The 20,566-nt window shown below is 38.7% G+C and overlaps 1 protein-coding gene across 2 annotated transcripts in view; it reads left to right on the top strand.

The window, feature by feature from the left end:
• The first annotated feature begins 3,718 nt into the window (after window positions 1-3,718).
• Window positions 3,719-20,566, top strand: part of LNPEP (leucyl and cystinyl aminopeptidase) — a 53,826-nt gene continuing 36,978 nt past the window's right edge. Inside the window, exon 1 of one of the 2 annotated variants that reach the window (XM_017833772.1) lies at window positions 3,719-3,837. Coding sequence is in view for 1 of the 2 variants with exons in the window: in XM_017833771.1 (XP_017689260.1) it covers window positions 3,819-3,837 (19 nt within the window). In the remaining variant the exon portion in view is untranslated. The remainder of the gene's footprint in view (window positions 3,838-20,566) is intronic. The other variant, XM_017833771.1, reaches the window with a different exon arrangement.

Genomic DNA, 20,566 nt, shown 5'->3' with positions numbered 1-20,566 from the left:
TATGACTACTGAGAATGGGACTGCAGTTGGCATCATGTCAAATCCTTGTTCTAGGCCACAGAGAATAAAAAGTTTGCAGGATTCTATGAAAATACACAGTGCTCTTGAGGTTCCTGAAAGAGACACGGAGAGAGGAAAGGGACAGTGTAAACTTAACTAAACTCTGTGAAAAATGGAAGCTAGATCTAGGAAGAATTGCAGAAAGGTATGTTGTAAGATAACATAAAGCACGAAGCAATGATGTTTCTGTGGGGCAGCTGCTTCTCCTACCAAGCATCTGCAAGGAGTTAAGATATGCAAAGACAACCACGTCTCATTTATCTTCACTGTTCACAAAATCATTTACTTTAATTGTTTAACTGGATACACCTGTAGAAATAGATAGACACATAGTTAGATAAGGATATTTATTTTGTAAATACTGTGCTGAGGGTAATACTCTGAACAGACAGTAGTTATCAACAGCTGTATTTCCTGCTGGCAAGGGATGAGGGTGTCAGATTTATGCAGAGTAGTGTGCACAGCAATAAAACAATTTTGGCTTTAAATACAAAACCTTAAATTAAGGAAGAAATTAACATGCTAGAATTAACCACTTGAGTCAATGAATAAAAAGAACTTCCCCATTCCTTATCTCTCTGCTCAAGCTTTAGGCACAAGCATTCGTTGGGACAATCTTTTCATCTTGGTTTAAGGTTGTCAGCCAAATGAGTCACCAGTCCCACACCTGATTCTGAGCTACCTCTAACATGTTCTAGCAAGACTGATGAAATAACTCCCTTGCCTTCAAACCCCTGGAGGCCCGGCAACTTCTCAACTACAAAGCTCTACACCTTACTGTTTGTAGTTGCTTCTTATGTGCAGATCAGGTTGAAAACAACTGACGACTTTCCACTGCATCAAAGGCACCCAAGGGTTACTGACATTTGTACTGTTCGTGAAATCTTTGTTCGTTTCACCAGAAAAATAAACCAGAACAAAGAAGGTCTGTGTCATGTTTCCGGCTGTTTAGAAGCTGAAATATCTAAAGCATTCTTAGGGATAGCATGTCCTCAAAGATGAGAGGGAGGTGGGGTTGCTAGCAAACATGTTTTACCCCATGGAAAAGACCCAATTAAGATATTGCTGAAGCTACCAAACTAAGTTGCAATATAGGTCATTACAGATGCTTTAGGGATATACTTAGGGTTTTGAGCAATCAAAAAAATGTTTTATTCTACGTCTCAAAAAAAAAAAAAGACATTGTAATAGCTGACTTAAAATTTGGACAAAGGTACCAATTTAAAATACTTCACTTTTATAAATCTCTCATACTATAAAATATAACTAAAAACTATATTTTAGAGGAAAAGGATCTGTAACTTTTAGACACTTTTTTAAAAATCATATTGTAGAAATTCTAGTTTTTGTTCCCAACATGAACAAAGATGAAGCTTCAGAGCTATTCAATTTTTTTTTCTAAATGATGTTATACAAAACTACAGTGAAACCCTTATTCTTCTGCTATTGCACAGATGAAAATAGGTGCTACTGTGAAATAAGCTCTTTACCTGTATGAATAATTCCCATTGCATTACCTTAAAACCTGATGTTAATATGAAAATCTGAGTATGGAAATTGCTGAACATGTAATGGAGCATGATCTTATTTTAGCTTTTCTTCTTCAGAGATGTATCTTACTAATTAAGGATTTTCAATTAGCAAAATTGAAGAACGGTGAAAAGAAGTGATAAGGAGCTCAAAAACCACCATTCAGACTTCTCTTCAGCCTCTGCATAACACTGTGTAGGATCCCAGAACTGCAGAGTTAGCCAGCTAGTTATTAATGTTTCTTTAATATATTTAAATACAGGCCAGACAGGGGCAGTGGTTAGAAAAGAAAGCTCTTGGAACATGTCATCCTATTAAAAGAAATGCTTTGCTGATTTAATAATTTGATATAAGTTTTTCTTTTGCAGATGGGCTCTTGTGACATGTTAAGGGGTGTCTAAGAATACATAAATGGTTATTAAAACTCATATAGCTCTGTACTCAGCATTAGGGCCAGTGTTAAACACCAAAGACTTAGTGTTAAAAACGACTTTGACTTTGTGCTACAGGGTTGTCTTTATAACTAAGTTTATGAAACGCACTCAGGTATGAAAAAGTGAACTTCTAGGTTTATGAAACAGTAAGAACAGGTACAGGGCTGCAGTAGGGCCTGGGCTCTTGTGGACCTCTGGCCTTCGTCTCCTCTCTCACCCAAAGAACAATTAATCTTAAGATATTTATTGTTGTTTGAATAAATACAGGGCCATTAGATTTTGTGTTCTTTGGGATTAATCAATTCCCATTTTCTCCTTTCCCAAAAATCAGCGGTTAAAAATCTCTTGTATTAAAGAAGAAAAAAAAGCCATTCAGTACCTCATGTGACAGCAGAAGCATAATGGTTGGGGAGGAGATAAGTAATGAGGCTATTTATCAAACACATGTAATTTATATATGTTCCTTTTCCATGCTAAGTATAGGTGGCCTGCCCACCTTGGTCAAAATTGGTAGACCGTTGTTCCAAAGCAATGGTATGTGACACATCATGCCATGACTCCTTTGTCACCTCTCCTTACAATCAGTTCTTGATGTCAACTGGATTGCAGTGGCTTTATGTTCACGGTGTTCACTTTGATCTTACGGCTCTTTGTTGGTGTTTGCCCATATTCACAAGCTTTTGTCATTCCTCCTGACTCCTCTGGGAAGGTAGGGGGTGGCAGCAAGTGTTATTGTCACCTGTCAATACTTTATTATAGATATTAATACCTATTACAGTAAGTACAGTAGTACAAGGTGCTACACAGATATTAAATATTACTTAGTTTAAGATGACACAATACAATGTGCTTTACAGCAAACATGTGCACAGTGTCCACAGAAGTAAAAAGTGCCCTGGAAGCCAGGACATGGGCAGCTCTCTCTTGCCTCGAGCTGGAGAGATGCAGAGCCTTCAAAGGTTCGTAATTGCCATGACACCACTTCCCACGTGTGCCAAGGGGAAAACCCATAAACACAATATTTACAGCATTTGTTAGTTCTTGAATGTGTTCTTGAAGATGTTTCTATTCCTCTACTTTTTCCACAGCAGCCTCTTCCGATGATGTTTCAGTACTTTCATTTCTCACAGTGACATGCACCACATACGGTTTTCTTTCACAGAAAAACCGAGTCTGGTTTTGTATGTTTTGATCTCTTGCATTTGGTTCCTGGAAACACTCTATCCAATCTTTCTCTTTCACACGGTTCGTTGTGCCTTTTGGCTCTTGCGTCTTGCACAGAAGAACAGCACCCAACGACATGGGAATTTTTTTTTTGTATTATTATTATTATTATTTTATTTTTACAAAAACTAAATTGCGAGATGCAGGCAAAGCTGCCACGGCCTGCGGGGCCCCTCCGCAGCCGGGTGCCGCAGCGGCCGGGTCACCCCGGCCCTGCCAGGCAGCCCCGGCCATCCCGCGCTCGGCTCTCGCTCCCTCGCTGTCCGCAGCGCCCGCCACGGCATCGCCGGCGAGAAGCGAGCCCATGCGAGGAGGAGGCGGCGCAGCGGGGCCCAGCCAGGGGCGAGGAGGAAGCGAGCGCTGAGGCCCCGGCGGGAGACGGTCGGCAGGAGCTCCCTCTCCCGATAGAGCCGCCGGCGGGGCGGTGCTGGCGGTGGGCAGGGACTGCGCCCGCCCTGGGAGCATGCGGCGGCAGGAGGAGGAGGAGGAGGAGGAGGAGTGAAAAGCCGTGGCAGCGCCTCCGCGTCGTTGCCCGCCTCGCCAGGGCTGAGGGCGGACTCGGGGAGGAAGATGGAGCCCTTTCCCAGCGGTGAGTACCCGGGCGGCCGGCGGAGCCCCGAGCGGGGCCTCCCGGTTGGAGGCGCGTCCGGCGGGAGCCGCTTGCCCGGAGCAACGGGAGAGGCTTCTCAGTCGTGCTGCCCCTACGGTCCGCGGCTTGAAATTTGCCTCAGGTCAGGTTTAGTTTTGGTTAATTAGGCATAGGTGCCTTTAGCGAGAGAGGTGAGAGGAGGCGCTCTCTCTTTCTCGGCGCTGTTGCGCTTCTCAGAGCCCGGCCGTGGTCTGACCGACACCAAGGAGCCGGGGCGACTTCTACGCCAAGGTGTGCGCTCGCTGTGTGTTGCACCGGTGAAAGAGCATTATTATAGGCGTCTGGAGTGCCAAAGCCGTCATGACTGATGGGAAGGAGGAGCCAGACTCGCTGTTCATGGCGTTTTCCTGATCGGGGCACTCTCGTCAGAGCGTTTCCTCCCACCGAGCGAAAGGAGAAATAAAATACAGAAGTGTCTGGGGTGTACGAAATAATGTTTGAGGGTGCTCATGAAAGCCAGAAGGCTTTCAGAACTGCCCGTGCACTGACAGAAGTGCTTGAAATACCGACGTGGTTGCATATGCTCCGAGGTGAGCATACGGGAGCGTTTGTTGACATCGTGATACAGCAGTGTGCGTGCATCCTGCTTGAGGCTAAAGTGAAGCCATGTGAATTCCGTGTTGCTACTGCCTCCTCTAACAGCAACTCATTCTACCCGTCCAGGACAGAGGAGGAAATGAAGCTCTCAGATCAAACTGAAACTAGAGTATGTTTGGTTAGATGCAAGACCATGGCCAAATATGGAATTAGTACTAGACACTGGGTAAAACAACAGCCTTCCTGTTGAAAACACAACACTTTTGTTACAGGTGGGATTTGGTCTGTTAAATAACTTGCATATTGAATAATCATCGCTAAAACACCGGGTAGAGTTTGCTGCATTATATTTTAACTCCTCAGAGGCCTGACAAGTCAGAGTATAAAAAACCCCATGCAGTAAAAAGTAAATTTTCTGTGTCATGGCAGGTGAGTTGGAACTAGATGATCTCTAAGATCCCTTCCTATCCAAACCATTTTGTGATTTATAAATTTATTATCACTGCCTTGTGTTTTCTCAAATACACTAAAAATTCTCTTTAATTTGATGTTGCTGTTAAAAATATAAAGATTATGAGCTTTGGGCATATTTTGGTGGCTTAACTAGCAAGATAGACCTTTTCCCTGCTTTTTTTTTTTCCCCCTTATGTTAAAATTACAGTTCGTAGAAGCAGTTGATGTTTTGGTTCTGTAGTTAATCCTGGCCTTAGTAAGAGATCTTTCAACTTCATCTTATTTCAGTCACAGGGTTGTAATCTGCATTCCTGTATGTGTGGTAAAAAGACCTTATATTTAATAGTAATGCAGTTTGGGGAATAATTTTTTTTCTAAGTCATCCTGCTAAGTATGTTCTCTTTAGAAGAGACAGCCATCATGTTGCTTTAGAAGTCTATTTGACATAATACTCTTACTGCATTGTGCAAGAAAACATTAAAAAAATTCAGCTCCATGTGACTGGAAGAAATGGCCTTGTGGGCATGAGCATGTAGCTTAAAGGTACTGAGAAGCAATGTTCATGGACAGAGTTTCCTAATTGTGTTCCCTAAAGTAGAAAGCGTGGAGGTGACGGTGAGACTGTTTGGAAGAAAATTTGGAGTTGAAGCTGGTCAATAAATTTCTTCGGAAAGCTGGCTCTGCTGGAATGGACACTACAGAGAATGGGAAAATATTAGAGCAGAGATGTTGTTCCTTATTTTTTATGACCTTGAGACATGTTTGGTGCTCAATAGCAGCTGCTAAAATCTGAAGTGAAGAGATTGATTACATTGTTGGCTTTTTTAATTTTCGTTTTCATGGCTGGTAATCTAGAAGCTCATGTGGACATCAAGTCTTTCAAATAAACTGAAAGGCTGTTTGTTTTGTCTTATACAGTAGTAATGAGTTCTGTTTGTGAGTCTGTATGTTGATTTCTCGTGAAAAGTACCGTGTAAATTCAGAGGAGAAGATGTCTATCTTACAGTATCTTACAGTGTTATGTCTGTAGGTCTCTGGCTTAGTTCTCTGGGGCTTTTGCCCTTGTAAAACAGAGGGAACAGACTGGGTCATAAGATTTTCCAGAAGTGTTTCAGTTTGGTTCAGAACTATGATGCCCATTTGTAAAACTGGCAATAAGACAATTTCTTGTTTTACTTTATGGATGTAGAGCTGTATCAGAGTGGATATGTATTTTTAAATAGTCTTTTTAAGGCAATAGATGCTCTAAAAGGGGTATGGAAGATCACTGGTTTTCTACTTCAGTATTTGGTGGGTTTTTTTTTCTTTTCCTTAAATAAAAGAAAAACCACACCCATAATGCATTTTGAAAGTCAAAGAAACCCTTGTCCTTTCCTTGAAATGCTAGTGAGTGTGCTGAACCCTGTATTGTTTTAATACTTTTTGCAGCTGAACCCTGTATTGTTTTAATACTTTTTGCAGTGGAAGTCTTCATATAACCTAATTAAAAATACTTAAGGTTTCTTTTTTGATTTCACCCCTGTACTGGGATTTTGGTCCTCTTTGGAGAGGTCTCTGCTATGCCTTCCCTACTGCCTTGGAATTTAGTTGAAGATAATAGGCGAGGTCTGTAGCTCTGGAATAACAGTCAATTGAAGATTTATTTTTAGGGCCTGGAATACCTGAGTTAATCATAGAATATCTTGAGTTGAAAGGGACCTATAAAGATCATAGAATCCGACTCCCTACTCCTCACAGGACTACCTAAAACTAAACCATATGACTAAGAATGGCATCTGGACTTCCTTTGATCTCTGGCTGCTTTGTTGCTGTAACCAATTCCCTGTTCTAGTGACCAACCACCCTCTCAAGGAAGAACCCTCTCCTAATATCCAGTTTGAACTTCCTCTGAAATGTTATGAGTGCTATAAATTAGTAAATGTTTTAGAAATGCTACTAGTAAGACTTTTTTTTTTTTTTTGAGAGGAATTCCTCTGTTTTACATGACCATCCTTAATTTGAGATCTTTTCCAAAAAATGAATAATCAAAGTTTAATTAGAAGTGCATGTAAGTCTTCCTTATTGTTGCACATTGTTTTTTCCCCTAAGTTGTATGATCTCAAATTCCTCTGAATTGGAAACTGCAAATTAATGACCAGTATTACTTTTGACTAGTCATTTGTTACTTCAACAGTTTCACTATAATAAAAAGAAACAAGCAAAAAACCCAAAGCAAACAGAAAAATGAAATAAAGGGAGTATGTCATGTCTTTTGGGATGTCTCTATTTTGGGCATTATTACAAATTATTTTGCAAGTCTTTTGCCTTTTTTTAGGTTGCGTGTGTTTCTGAAAGATCATTTCCTTTTTAATGCATTAAACATGGTACTTATCCATTTGAGATGAAAGTAAAAGGTAGAAGTGAGCTATTACATGTTTTCTCACTTAAATAGGTGGTATGCATGAACATGCAACTGCAGAAGGGATAACTTGTGATGATTTGCTGAAATACAAATAACATTCACATTCGCTGACATCCCTGATTTATTTTTATCCTTTTTATGCACAGCAAATGGAATCTTTGATATTAATTACGTGATTAAACTGATGAACAAAATAAAAAAAAATCTTTCCACATGGAAAGAAGTAGGAGGTTTTGTTTGATTGGTTTTTTTGTTTGGTTTTGGTTTTTTTCTGAAAGTAGAAAGAAATCAAGTTAGCCAGTTCCTGTCAATTCCAAAATGTTTTCTTTCTTTGTGTTAGTTTTGTTCAGTATGTGAATGTATTGGAGAGTGCAGGAGCATGTTCTATGTGCATAGCCTAAGTCTGTTGGGTACAACAGGCAATACTGTATACTCTTGTGTCTTGGAGAAGAAGGATTGCTGGTTTTTATTCAGTCCTAAGCAGCAGACTGAGTAATCTTTTTTTCGTAAGATGGTAGATAAAAAAAAAATCTAAGAGGTCTGCTCTCAATGTCTTTTTCCATCACCCATATTTTGCATATCCCATGAAATATTACTGACAGAAAAAAATGCTGATTTCATCTGTTCCTGAATTTGAGTTTTATATTGTTCAAGTGCGTGTTGCTGGATAGAATTTTCCACAAAGCCATGTTATAGTACCTGCACTTGTGTTCCTGTGCCAGCTAAGCTAAACAGAAACCTGTTTTCTCAATGTGTTGGGTATGTATTTGCTTTTACTGCATTTCTGTGAATTCCCTGTCTAGCAATGGATGCTCAGAAGGGAATTCAGTAACTTAAAACTGTGTCTGAAGATCAGAGTATAGGTGTTCACCATGGATTGTTTGTTAGTATTTTTCTACTAAGGAATTAATATTCTACTTGCATATTTGATGGACATTGATGTAGTAATTACATAAGAATAAGAAATTGAATTTATCTTTGTTAATGCATCCTCTGATTTCAGTAGTGATGAATTCAGAGAATACAAGTTTTTCTTTTCCTCCTTTATTCAGTGATTTGAATGAAAAGAATTCAGTGAACTTCCAGATCTGCAGAACAATATTTTTTTCATTAAATACAAAAGTAAAGATTGCGTAGAAGAGCAAAAACATTAAAATGTCTTTATGAGTGAAAGCAATATTATTCCTTTTTCTGTCCAGCAATAACTTAAAATAACATCAAGTTAACTTTTAAAATATGCCAGGATTTTGTGTGATCTGGGTTTTAGCTGCCTGTAAATGTTTTAAGGAGTACATATGGACCTTCTAATAGTTATGTTTTGACTATTCATGATACTGCTTTAAATAGTGGAAGTATACTAACCTAAAATTCTACTAATCCCAAAAAGATTGTGTACCTTCTTGCCAGAAAGGAGGAGGACAGATGGATACTCTTGAAGGAAATTTGGAGGAAGGAGGAGAGGGAACATCTGTGGAAATCTCATCCAGTTGATCAAAGAGACAGGAATTTCAGGGTAATACAGTGTTTTGGGTTCTGCCCAGTTTGCATCCCTAGGGCACAGCCGATGCTTTATTACATCATAAGTGTTGTCTTGCAATAGATATTCAGAGAAGACCTCAGAGGCCAGTTCTTCTGATGGATTGTTCATGATGTGTTGTAGTTTACTGCACCAGTGGTCCTCTTTACTACATCTAGTGAAGAGTGAAAAAGTGGAATCCTGACTCTGCTGAAATATGTGACACTTTCGGTCATTTGTTTGTTCATGTGGAAATAAGGTGGATTTTCATTTGGGGATTATTTTTTTCCCCCCCTTCAGAGCTCCCACGGAGATGTTTGGAGTCGTCTGTTTCATTGCACTTTATTAAGCATAGCTGAGTGCAGAGAACTTTTATTCAGTTGTAGACACTCTGACATTGAAGGAATAGATTCTGTAAACACTGGGGTTCACATGTAACAATTCTTCCATCAGTGCTATTGGCTTTTATGGATAACCAGTTGCGTTCAAAACTAAGAATGTGCCTGATCCGCCTACTGCTTTAGGGCCTAATACTGCTTTTTATTTAAGCCTTTCTTTTTGTATAAAAGCTGATAATTTTTTCTGCAGTAACAATGAATTGTTAACACCTCAGTCGAACCACTTGTAACTCTGTTTCATGCATGAAAGCTAAGCTTCTGGAAACAGCAGATTGTATCAATGGGAGTCCAAAATCTTCTGTACACTTTAGAGGCCTCCTTACTTCTGAGCTGTAAACCATTATAAGAGAACAACAAACAGTAGGTTTTTAGGAAATGAGGCTGTGAATACAGCATGTATAAGCTGTTAGTTTTGTTGTCAAAATTTGTGCCTTTTATCATTGATGGAGATATTAATGAGGCCTTACTATCTCTTTTGGCACAAATGAATATTCATAAGCGTGAATCATAGAATGGTTTTTGTTGCAAGGGACCTTCTGAAAAGTGTCTGATGTCTGAGCTGATCACTCCCCCATGGTGGTGGTTGTAATGAAGATAATTTCCAAGCTAATATATAATACCTGGTTAGGGCTTTGAAGTAATTTAGATCTCAGTATTTCTGGAGCCACCATGCAGACGTGCTGCCACTTCTATCTCTGTCAATATCCTTTGTCTCCTTATATCGTGAGACTGACAAAAATTTAGGTAGATGTCTTGTTGCTCTCTTAAGCGGGTATAAAATTTACAGTGTTGCAAGTCACAGGCAATAACCTTTAGACATTGTTGCTTCTGTGAGATGAAACACCAGTTGTGGAGCAGAGACTGTTTAGGACAAGAAGGTATGATTCTATGAATTTATTGCTTAAAAAGAAAAAAAAGACCAAGGAAGCATCAAGTTGTATGCAGTCTGTCAGGTTTCATATCTGACGATCTGTTAGATGCTTCACAAAGCTCTCAAAAAATTTTTCATTAGAACGACTGACACCAGCAGAGAAATGTTTTGTATTTTCAGCTGTGATGAACCTGGTATTTATCAGCTATGAAACTGATGGACGGATGTTTTGAAGAGGACTGTCAGCAGTTCTGAATATGGGAGTTGAGTAGTTCAAGAAATTCAAGAGACAACTTCCTGCGTGTCTCCATGGCCCAAGGCCTTTTCATTAGACCCCTGTGGTTAAACATTTTATATGATTTTAATTGCAAAACATACCCTTGGTAAGATTGAAAACAGGAAACTAAAAACCCATGTTCTATAATTAAATGTCAAAGGCTTCTCTCCTAGCCTGTATTTTGTTCAACCAATGGCTGAGGATTGAACATTGGCTTCATGTTGTTGGGACTTGTTGAAGGTTTTCTCTCTCAGTAGTGCTGAAAGAATAAAGTGTCATTTAAAACAACCTCCTCTTCCCATCCTTCCACTTCCTCTGCCTTTCCTCTTTGAAAATGTAACTGGCATAAGATTGAAATTTGGAAATATATGGATGATAAGGTGTGAATGGACATGGTATATCTCTGTTGGATATGAAAACCCAGACTAAGCTTGAATTGGTTAGCCTTAAATTCTCCACTTATCTCCATTGACCTTCTTCAGCCTGAGATCCTGACAAAAATTGCAATTGGATTTCACTTAAAAATCAGGAAGAGACTTTCAGAAAACCTTTTAGAAGCACCCAAGACCAATAAACAATGACTTGCTTGAGATTACACTCTTACCTTATGTTTCTTGTGGCAGCTTCAGATAGAAGAGGGTCTTAAAATACATAATCACATATTGGTTTTATTTCCATGATACAGTTAATTGGCAGAATTTTTCTGCAGTGTACGTGCAGAAGCTTGTCTTGCAGTATTTGATCTGATATTCATTTAAAAAACCCACACAAACAAACAGCAACACTAGACTTCCCAGTATAGGTTGAAGGAGTGAGTGACCTTGTAAGGCTTGGAATGCAAATTCCCTTCCTTATTTTGGAGTGGAAAGGAACATTTATCCTCCTTTACAGTACAGGAAAACCTGTTAATTCTCAAGTTAGCTTTTTTTTGTGAAAAAGGGCTTTTTTTTTATTTCCAAACCAGCATCTATGTAGTATGTTTTTTGTCCATACCATGTGACTTAATTGTGGAAACTGTGATATGTGCTTAACTATACAGATTCTTGTAAACTTCTACCAGTTAGATTACAATTTGTCTTAGCTTTATTTGTCTCTTGAAATCAAACCCTTACAAAATGGCATTTGTCACTAGGATGTACTTCTAGTCTGCAGCAGACTTCATGAACTGCCTGCCTTTTGATAAGAGCTTGTAGTAAAATTGTACAGAGTCATCATATCTGTTTGCATGTAGATGTTGACTACAAAAAGCAACAAGACCCTGTTTTGTTTTATTGGAGTCAATGTGTGCCTTTTTTTTTTTTTTTTTGGTACCTAAGTAATATTAGAAGGACTAGAAAATGTTGGTTTAGGCTCATTATCCACAGGAAGCATAAGTGGCTTTCATGTTTCTGTTTCTTTTTAAATGATTGCATTCAGTGTAGAAAAGTATATGAGCATATATGTCTGGGTTTCATCTATTAAAAATGTGCATATGTAATCTTGCAGCATCATGACAATTAAGGACATGATGTTAGCCTATCTATTGCTTCTGTTCTATCTCTAAAAAACAGATAAGTCACATAGATGATTTAGATTTTAATAGCAATACTTCATATTACCTAATATTCCTTGGTTATTTTTTTCTATTCGATTATATCCTTTTTTCCTCTGAATTCAATAATTTTAGAGAGAAAGTGGTGACATCTGTCTTCTAGCAGGCTAACTTAGGGTTTTTTTAGAAATGTTTTTCTTCTGTGAAAGTTCTAGAAGTGAGATTTAACACGTTTAAAATAACTACAAGCATGAAAGTTTTTATTTCTAAATTCAAATATTTGAGCCTTCCTGTAAGTGGCTATATATTGCCCTTATGCACTAACTATATAAGTAAGTAAAAATTCTGCTTAAACTTTCTTCTTGTGGGTAAAACCTGACAGGCAGCTAAGCTCCATGCAGCCACTTGCTTACCCTGACCCAGCAGAATGAGGGAGGGAATCAGAAAGATAAAAGCTGGAAAACTCGTGGGCTGAGATAAAGACAGTTTAATAAGGAAAGGAAAAGCTGTGTACACACAAGCAAAGCAAAGCCCCAGCTCAAGGTCATATGTGAAACCATGGTGAAATGAGAGCAGAGTGGTTTCCAGTAGGACTTACTGATTTCCCTGAAATTCCACGGGCTAGTTGTGTCCTTGTTTGTTGTCGGAGTGAAGGTTATAATTGTATGTTTTCTTATTGTAGAGAGATGCTGATTTGAAATTACATGAATGACATTGTGCACTCTTTCTGTTTTAGTAATAGCAAATAATTTTTGTGTATAGAATTAAATTATTTTCCTGCTCTGAAGGAATTTAAAATGCATGGAACTGTTAGGGAGACACAGTAGAGAAGAAGGAAACCTTTAGTCAGAGTCTTAGCATAACTAATATGTTTGTAGATATAGGCTTTGTTTGCTGAACAAGCTTGCTGGAAAAGACAAGATAAGCTTTCCTCCATTGCCTCCAGACACAAGAGTTTTTTATGAATGAGTTGGAGAAAGCCCAAAGTATAGCAGTGCAGGAAGTAATTCACATTATAGAAGGAAGAACTAAACTGATATGACAAGGAATAATCATCACAAACAAATAAGTACCTTTTTTTAGTGCACGCTGAAAAGAAACCAGGCTTGCCAGTGATGAGTGATGGGATGGTGTGCCAAAACTCAAAGAAAGGAGCACTAATGGGATCCCTCAGTCTGGTTCATGAGGTGTTGGCTACAATGTACCACACCTGAAATGTTTCTACACCAATGTCCGCAGCATGAGGAACAAACAAGAGGAGCTCAAGGCTTCGGCCCAGTCCCAAAGCTTTGGCGTCATTGAGATAAATGAAACCTGGTGGGATGAGTCCTCTGACTGGAGTGCCCTGTTGGATGGTTCCAGGCTCTTCAGGAGGGACAGGCAGGGCAGAAGGGTGGCACTGTGAAGGGTGGCACTGTGTGTAATAGAAGGATTAGGATGTATGGAGCTCACAGTTGGCAAAGGCACAGTCGGGAGCCTCTGGGTAAGAATCAAGGGACAAAAAAATGGTGCAAATGTCATTGTGGGAGTCTGCCACAGACCTCCCAGCCAGGACATGATGTCCACGATTTCTTCTTTGAGGGACTAAGGGACACTTCCAAGTCAACTGCCCCTGTCCTTATGGGGGACTTCAGCTTGCCAGAAATTAACTGGGAGCATCACACAGCTGGTACAGACTGGGCCAGAAGATTCCTAAAACAGACTGGGGAGTGAGATGCTGGAAAGCAGTGCCATGGAAAGGGACCTGGGGGTCCTGATCAATGGCAAGTTGAATCTGAGTCAGCAGTGCCCTGGCAGCCAGGAGGGCCAACCCTGTCCTGGGGGCATCAGGCAAAGCATCGCCGGCCCAGTTGAGGGAGGGGATTGTTCAGCTCTGCTCTGACCTAGGGCAGCCTCATCTTGAATACTGAGTGCAGTTTTGGGCACTGCAGTATAAAAAAGATATTAAGCCATTAGGAAGTGTCCAAAGGAGGGCAGTGAAGATGGTGAAGGGCCTTGGAGGGAAGCCATGTGAGGAGCAGCTGAGGGCACTTGGTGTGTTCAGCTGGAGAAGAGAAGACTGAGGGGAGAGTTCACTGCAGTTACAACTTCCTTGTGAGGGGAAGAGGAGGGACAGGCACTGATCTCTTCTCTGTGGTGACCAGTGACAGAACCCAAGGGGATGGCATGAAGCTGAGTCAGGGGAGATTTAGATTGGATACTAAAAAAAGGTTCTTCCCCCAGAGGATGGTTGAGCACTGAACAGGCTCCCCAGGGAAGTGGTCACAGCACCAAGCCTGACAGAGTTCAAGAAGTGTTTGGATAATGTTCTCAGGCACAGGGACTCTTGGGAATGGTCTTGTGCAGGGCTAAGAGTTGGACTTGATTCTCATGAGTCCCTCCCAACTCAGGATATTCTGTGATTTTAAAATTAAAAGTCAGACTTTTAAAAAATTACTGCTTTCTTGAATTGTGTAATTTTTAATGTATGATGTGCCTGTTGACACTTATCCACAGGAAGAAATAGTGTAATGCAATACTGAAGTGTTGATACAGTTACTGAAATTACATCTTCAACAACATGCAATTGTCCAGCAAGAGTTTTGAAAATATAAAGGTTTTTACTTATTTTACTCTTTACTTATGTTTTACTTACATGCTGTTCCACTAGCGAAGTACAGTATCTTTCAAAAATTAGATTTCATAAGTAAATTTACAGTTTTGGTTTTTTTTTTTTCCCAGAAATGTGTGCACTCAGAGATTTGAGTATGTCTTGAATTTGAGGAGTTATACTTGTCTTCTGTAGGATCCACGCAAGCAGCTTAACTGCACAGAGTTTTTCTTTAAGTGTCAGGGTCAGAAATCACTTCAGATGAGTAATTTGCTTTCATGCAGACTCTGAATAAATATAACTTCTTGCTTGAAGTTCACCCTTACACTTCCTTTCCTCTGGGGGAGGGAGGACAGAACCAAAAATATTACTGCTTGCCTGACCCATGAAAGCATGAGGTTTTAGTTAGGATTTTGGATAGTTTTCCCAGTATACTCCGGGGCTTTGCATGTTATCATCAAGAGCCTGTGCCAATACTCTTCTGTTCTTTCTGCAGGTGAATTTCTATGTCCCAGAGAGCATGAAAACAGCAACAGGGAATATTTACTGACTATGCTGTAAATCAGTTGTCTTTGGGCAAAATTTAAGAAAACTGATATAACTTCTGTTGAGTGGTATTTTAGAAGAACAGCAAAGCTATTTTTTAAATCAATATTTGTTAGTGAAGTACTTTTTTCCACTTTAAATTTTTTTTTATTGCTTCATCAAAAATTTCAAGGCATTTATTTTCAAGCTATGACAAGACTAGACATGCAGTGACAGGGAGGGGAGAGCTGGCAATTAGAGAGAGGAGGAAATAGAAGTTAAGTGACTCCTATATCTTTGCTTGGAAACCAAAGTAAGGAAAGATCTAGTTAATAATCTGTGACCATTCCAGGCTCCAAAATAAGAAACTACATTAATTCCTGTGTTAACTGCTCTTGGAAATAGGAGTACAGTCCCACAGTGTATTGGTGGATATAGTGCTCAGAGGAGAAATAGGAAGAGCTTGCCTACATTTTTAATCATTTTATCTTCTGGGTAGCAGCAGCAGGATGTCCAAGAGCTGTTTTTCTGAAAGGAACAAAGAGGAGAATGGAAAACAAAACAGTGACTGCATTATCTTGAACACAGGTGCCTGGAAAGGAATGGTGGGATGTGGTGAGAGGATGATATATCTTTCCATTAGAGAAAGCAGTGAGTTAGGAGAGGGATTAGTCACAATGGTGTTCACTGTGTGGTGCTCTACCTGTTTTAACAGCAGGGAATACAGTATGCCATGAGCAAATAAACTGAGAAAGTCTGCAAATTGAGCAATGTACTTGATTAGGTCAGAGTTATAAAATTTGTACCTGATATTAAAAACCTCCACAGTAAGCAATTAATTTACAGAATCATTTAGGTTGGAAAAGACCTTTAAGATCATCAGGTCTAACCGATAGCCCAACATGCCCAAATCCACCACTAAAACATGTCCCTGAGAGCCACATCCACATGTCCTTTAAATACCTGTAAGGATGATGATGATGACTCCACCACTTCCTGGGCAGCTGTTCCAATGCTTGATAACCCTTTTGGTGAAGAAATCTTTTCTAATATCCAATGTAAATCACCCTTAATGCAACTTGAGGCCGTTTCCTCTTATACTGCCACTTATTACTTGGGAGAAGAGACCAACCCCAACACACTACAACCTCCTTTCAGGTAGTTGTAGAGAAACGAAGTAAATTGGACAATTTCTTCCTTTCTTAGTTGGGGTTTGTGTTTTCATGTTGTTTTCTTTTTTTCCCCTCCAGAACGTATAATTGAAATTTGATATAAAAATGGGAATTCTTTATCTTGTCTGTATGTGAACTGTCATACAATTAAATAACTCAGTATTTCGGCTCTAAATTTGTTACTATTATTTCAACTCCCTTAAATTTAGACTAATTTACTGGCTGATAGAGCAGATGAAAAAGAAATATCCCAAAACAGATTTAACCAACTAAGAATTTAATTTCTGGAAAGAAAACATTAAATCTATATACTGCTTTGAGTTCCTTCATCATGAACATACAGCAGTGGCTCTATGAGTTGATGAAGTCATAATTTGAACAGAAGATACTCTTTGTTTTTATTCCTGTTGAAAGGAATCGCTTACTGATTAGCAGTTTTTTTTCCAGAAAAATTTTCATGACTGTAACTCAATATGTAAGTTACACTTGTTTAGATGTTTTGACCCTAAACCTACACAGTAACTCAGACTCTCCGAGAGGTAGGTATGGGCATGCAGTGACAAAGTTGGCTGTCAAGCCTCTGAATTGTGGCTTTTGTTTTTCAGCAACAAACAAATTTCAGACTTCTGTTTGCTTGTTTCTTTTTTCTTTTAAATAACCCACTCTATACCCATATGTGATATATTTGAACTGATAAATACAGAAATCTTTATGAACAAGCCCTGGGTATTTTCATGCAAGTTTTAAACTGAACAGCAGCAAAAACTGAGAAATGGAAAAGTCAGTAACAAATAGTTTTCTGAGTATTTTTGGTGGTTTGCCTTAATTGGTATTCATATATTGTGAAGGTGAAAAATGGCTCTATGGGAGGGGGAAGGAGGATCAACAAACAAAAGACAAAAAAATTACTGTTTTGGAAGAAATTTTGAGGGCAGTCAAAATATCTGCACAGAGGAACGTGCAAATGAGATGCTGTTTTCACTTGGGCTGCTGAGATTCAAAATAATTCGTCTCAGAAGAGATCATTGCTGAACTATCAAGTAACACCCTTATCTCTTTTTTAAACCTCTGTTTTACAAAAGAGGAGGGAGGTCTTTAAGAGACCAGTAACATAAACAAGCTGTTGTTAATCACAGCCTTTTTATGTTATTTTTCTATTGTCTGCACCAGCAGTTTCAGAAATCAGACTGTGGACACCTCTCTAAAGATAAATTTGTAGTAACTTCATGGCCTGTTTAACCACTAGAAACCTTTTTTGTTCAGTTTGAGCCTTTTGCTCAAACCTTTAAGCACTACTTCTGACTCAACAGCTGTCACTGAAGGGATCTACTCACTGCAGCCCAACCTACAGGCCATATTAAACCTTTAGGCCAAGAGTTGCCTTGGAGTAACATGTATTTTTAAGTGCAGTTATAATAAGAGGAAAAATATTTAGAGGAATGATCTCATTCCCAAATAGATCAGAGAGTTTTGTAAACCAGGTGAAATAACATCTTTTAAATCTGTCAGAATTTTTTTCTGAAGTTTTATACTCTTGGGCACAGATTTATGAATGCTGCTTGCTCACCACTATCTTCTATCCAGAAGAGCTTATTAGCAAGCAATGAGTGAAGATTATGTTCTCTCAAAAATAAATACCTCTCAAATGGACTCATCCATACAGCACTTCTCTTAACTGTTTATAAGCACAGGTCTGATTGACTGTTCTTAGTATCATTTTCTGCTAAATGTGTAAAATGTCTGCCTTTTTTCTTGGCCCAGTTTCTATCTTTTTTTTTGTTTGTTTTTTTTTTTAACTAAAGCAATCTGCAGAACCATTATGTACTGATTTTGACCACCATAGTGTACATCCAGGAAAGTTAAGGCACTAGACCACAGCAGTCAACAGCTGATAAAAATGGCAAATCTAATCCTTAAAGAGTGGCTGTTAGGTTGAACCTGCAGTTCTGGGGATAATTGCCTGCTGAGCATGGAATATTGCTAGCAAATAAATTACAGAAGAGTGTATTTTGCGTTACTGACATTATAGGATATTTAATTTCCACTGCACCTTTTTTTTGTTGGATGCTGAAGACCTTTTCCTTCAGGTAGTGAGTAATCAGTTAAATAAATAGAAAGTAATGCTAAGATGAGGTAAAGGGGTTGTGGGACTTGGTTTTGAATTCATATAATTTCATTCTTTTGAGAATAGAATTGCATGTGAAATGTCTAGATCAGCCGCCAGTTCTTTTGGTTGTCTGTGACAGTAAGAACTGGACTGCATAGCTCCAGTCAGTACTGTATTTCTGGTGTTTAATTTCCTGATTCAGCAGAGTTGGAAAGGAATTCTGCTTCACAAGTAACTTTGGAGGTGGTCTCCTTTCAAGTGTGGGAAGGTAATGAAGCTTTTATGTACTCAGGTGAAGTTCAGGTGAATTGAGAGGCTCCATCCCATTCTTTTGGACTGGCCATAAACAGGCTATTAAGATGACAAGTACTTTTGCATATGAGTAGGTCTGTTTACCTGTTTGCTCTAGCTAACTTTGAATGTAGACTTCATATTTATATTCAGTGCTCAGAAAGCTTGACTTTCCTTTCACAGCTGCTGATGCTGCATCAACAGGTAATTAAAATTTAAAGGTTAACTACTGGTATAGTTACTTTTAGCCAGTTGATTCAAATGTCTCTTGTATAATTTTGTTCAGATAATGAAGTGAAAATGATTCACCTAAGCAAGCAATCTATCATAAGCCTTATTACAGAACTGAGGTTATTTCTGATTTGATCAGCAACTGTTGAAATTGCAGTAACACAGAAAGCAGCTCTGAGTCTGCATCCAAACATTCATAAAGAGCTTAAAGAAGGCTTTTGATAGCAGGAGCTCTGTTATTCTTAAGCACTTGTAGACTGAGAAGTTACTGGCATATTCAGACAGGGATCAGTCAGTGCCAATTATTTGTATTCTTTGAGAATTTTTGTGGGGGAAAAAGTCAGATGTCACTAGTAGAGAGATAGTCATCTCTGTGTTCAAATCCTGTGCCAAAGATCTCATGATACAGCATATAAATAGAGCATAATATATATGGATTTGAATTATGCCTAAATAAAAAGGGAAGTGAGACCACGAAAATCAAAAGAACCCTCAGTATTCATATCTTTTGAGGATTTTATTCATAAAATACTTACTTATTTATCTTCCACTAAACTATTGATATAAAATAATGTAAAGTTTCTGAGTTGTCACTTCGGATTTTTTATCTTTTTTTTGTCTTATTTCACTTGCTGAAGTGGTTAAGTAGGGTGGGATGTAGTGGCAGTTGAGTTGCTTCCCTCTCTACTGCATTTTTGAAACTCCGTTCTGTCTTATGAGATTATGCAATTCATAAGTGGCATCAACTAAACTTTGCAGCCTTATTTTATCTTTAGGTTTAGAAAAATATTAAGTTTATAGATAAGAAAATGCTAACAATTAATGTTTTAGGTGTGCATTTTCAAAGGCTACCAGTTTAGATCTTTAGTTGTCAATTAAGCCTCTTCTTTGCAAGTCAAGGCTGTTTTGTTACTCATCTGTTGAGAAAAAATATTGCATAGCAAGTTGTACTTATCTATACTACTGGGCATTCTTATTTCCATTGACTTAAACTCTATTTTTTTATTTAAAAAATACTGATTTGCGTTAATAAAAATTATAGCTGGCGTTGTTTGGAACTATGACTTTAATTGCAGCCTCTAGTGAGGAACCTTTTGGATTTCTAGTGTAGTATTTAGAACAAAAATTTTCTTCAAAATGCCTCTGTGTGCCAGTTTCAGCAGCTGTGACAATGAATCTGTGTTTTGGCACTCCCTTTTGGGCTGCCTGTCTCTCTTCTTTCCTCTCAGCCAAGGCAGAAACAATAACCATGACAATAGTTTTGGCTGAGAATAAGGTCAAGATTTGGAGCAAGTCTCAAGCAGTGAATCCAGCATGGGGTACACAAATAAAAGTGAATGTTCTCTTCTGTACTCTATAATAATGTTAATATTTGACAATCTGGAATTGTGGAAATGGATCTGTTTCGTTTTAAGCAGAACTGGTAAACTACCATTAGTAGGAGCAGAAGCGGAATATATAGTTCTAATTTTTACCATCTATTAAGTTATGTTTTTACTAAGTAGCTCAGCGTAAATGGATTTATTGTTTTGATTAATTAAATGTGGAATTTATGCCAAATTGAAAAAACCCAAGCTTAGAAAAAGGTGATAAAACCCCATATGCTATGTTTCTTTTCCACAGTAACACTTCTGAAATTTTAGTCAGGACAGTTCAGAGAGATTTTGAGTATTAAACATTTCTCTCTCTTCCTTTTATTTGAGGTTGAAGATACAGATTTGGAGACAGACAGTTCAGGGAAAAAAGTGTAACCCCTTAATAGTCTTTCC

Source organism: Lepidothrix coronata, unplaced genomic scaffold (genome assembly GCF_001604755.1).
Source record: "Lepidothrix coronata isolate B3197 unplaced genomic scaffold, Lepidothrix_coronata-1.0 Scaffold220, whole genome shotgun sequence".
NCBI classification, from domain to species: domain Eukaryota; kingdom Metazoa; phylum Chordata; class Aves; order Passeriformes; family Pipridae; genus Lepidothrix; species Lepidothrix coronata.
Note: the sequence above shows the minus strand (reverse complement) of the source record. Positions and strands in the feature narration are given on the sequence as shown.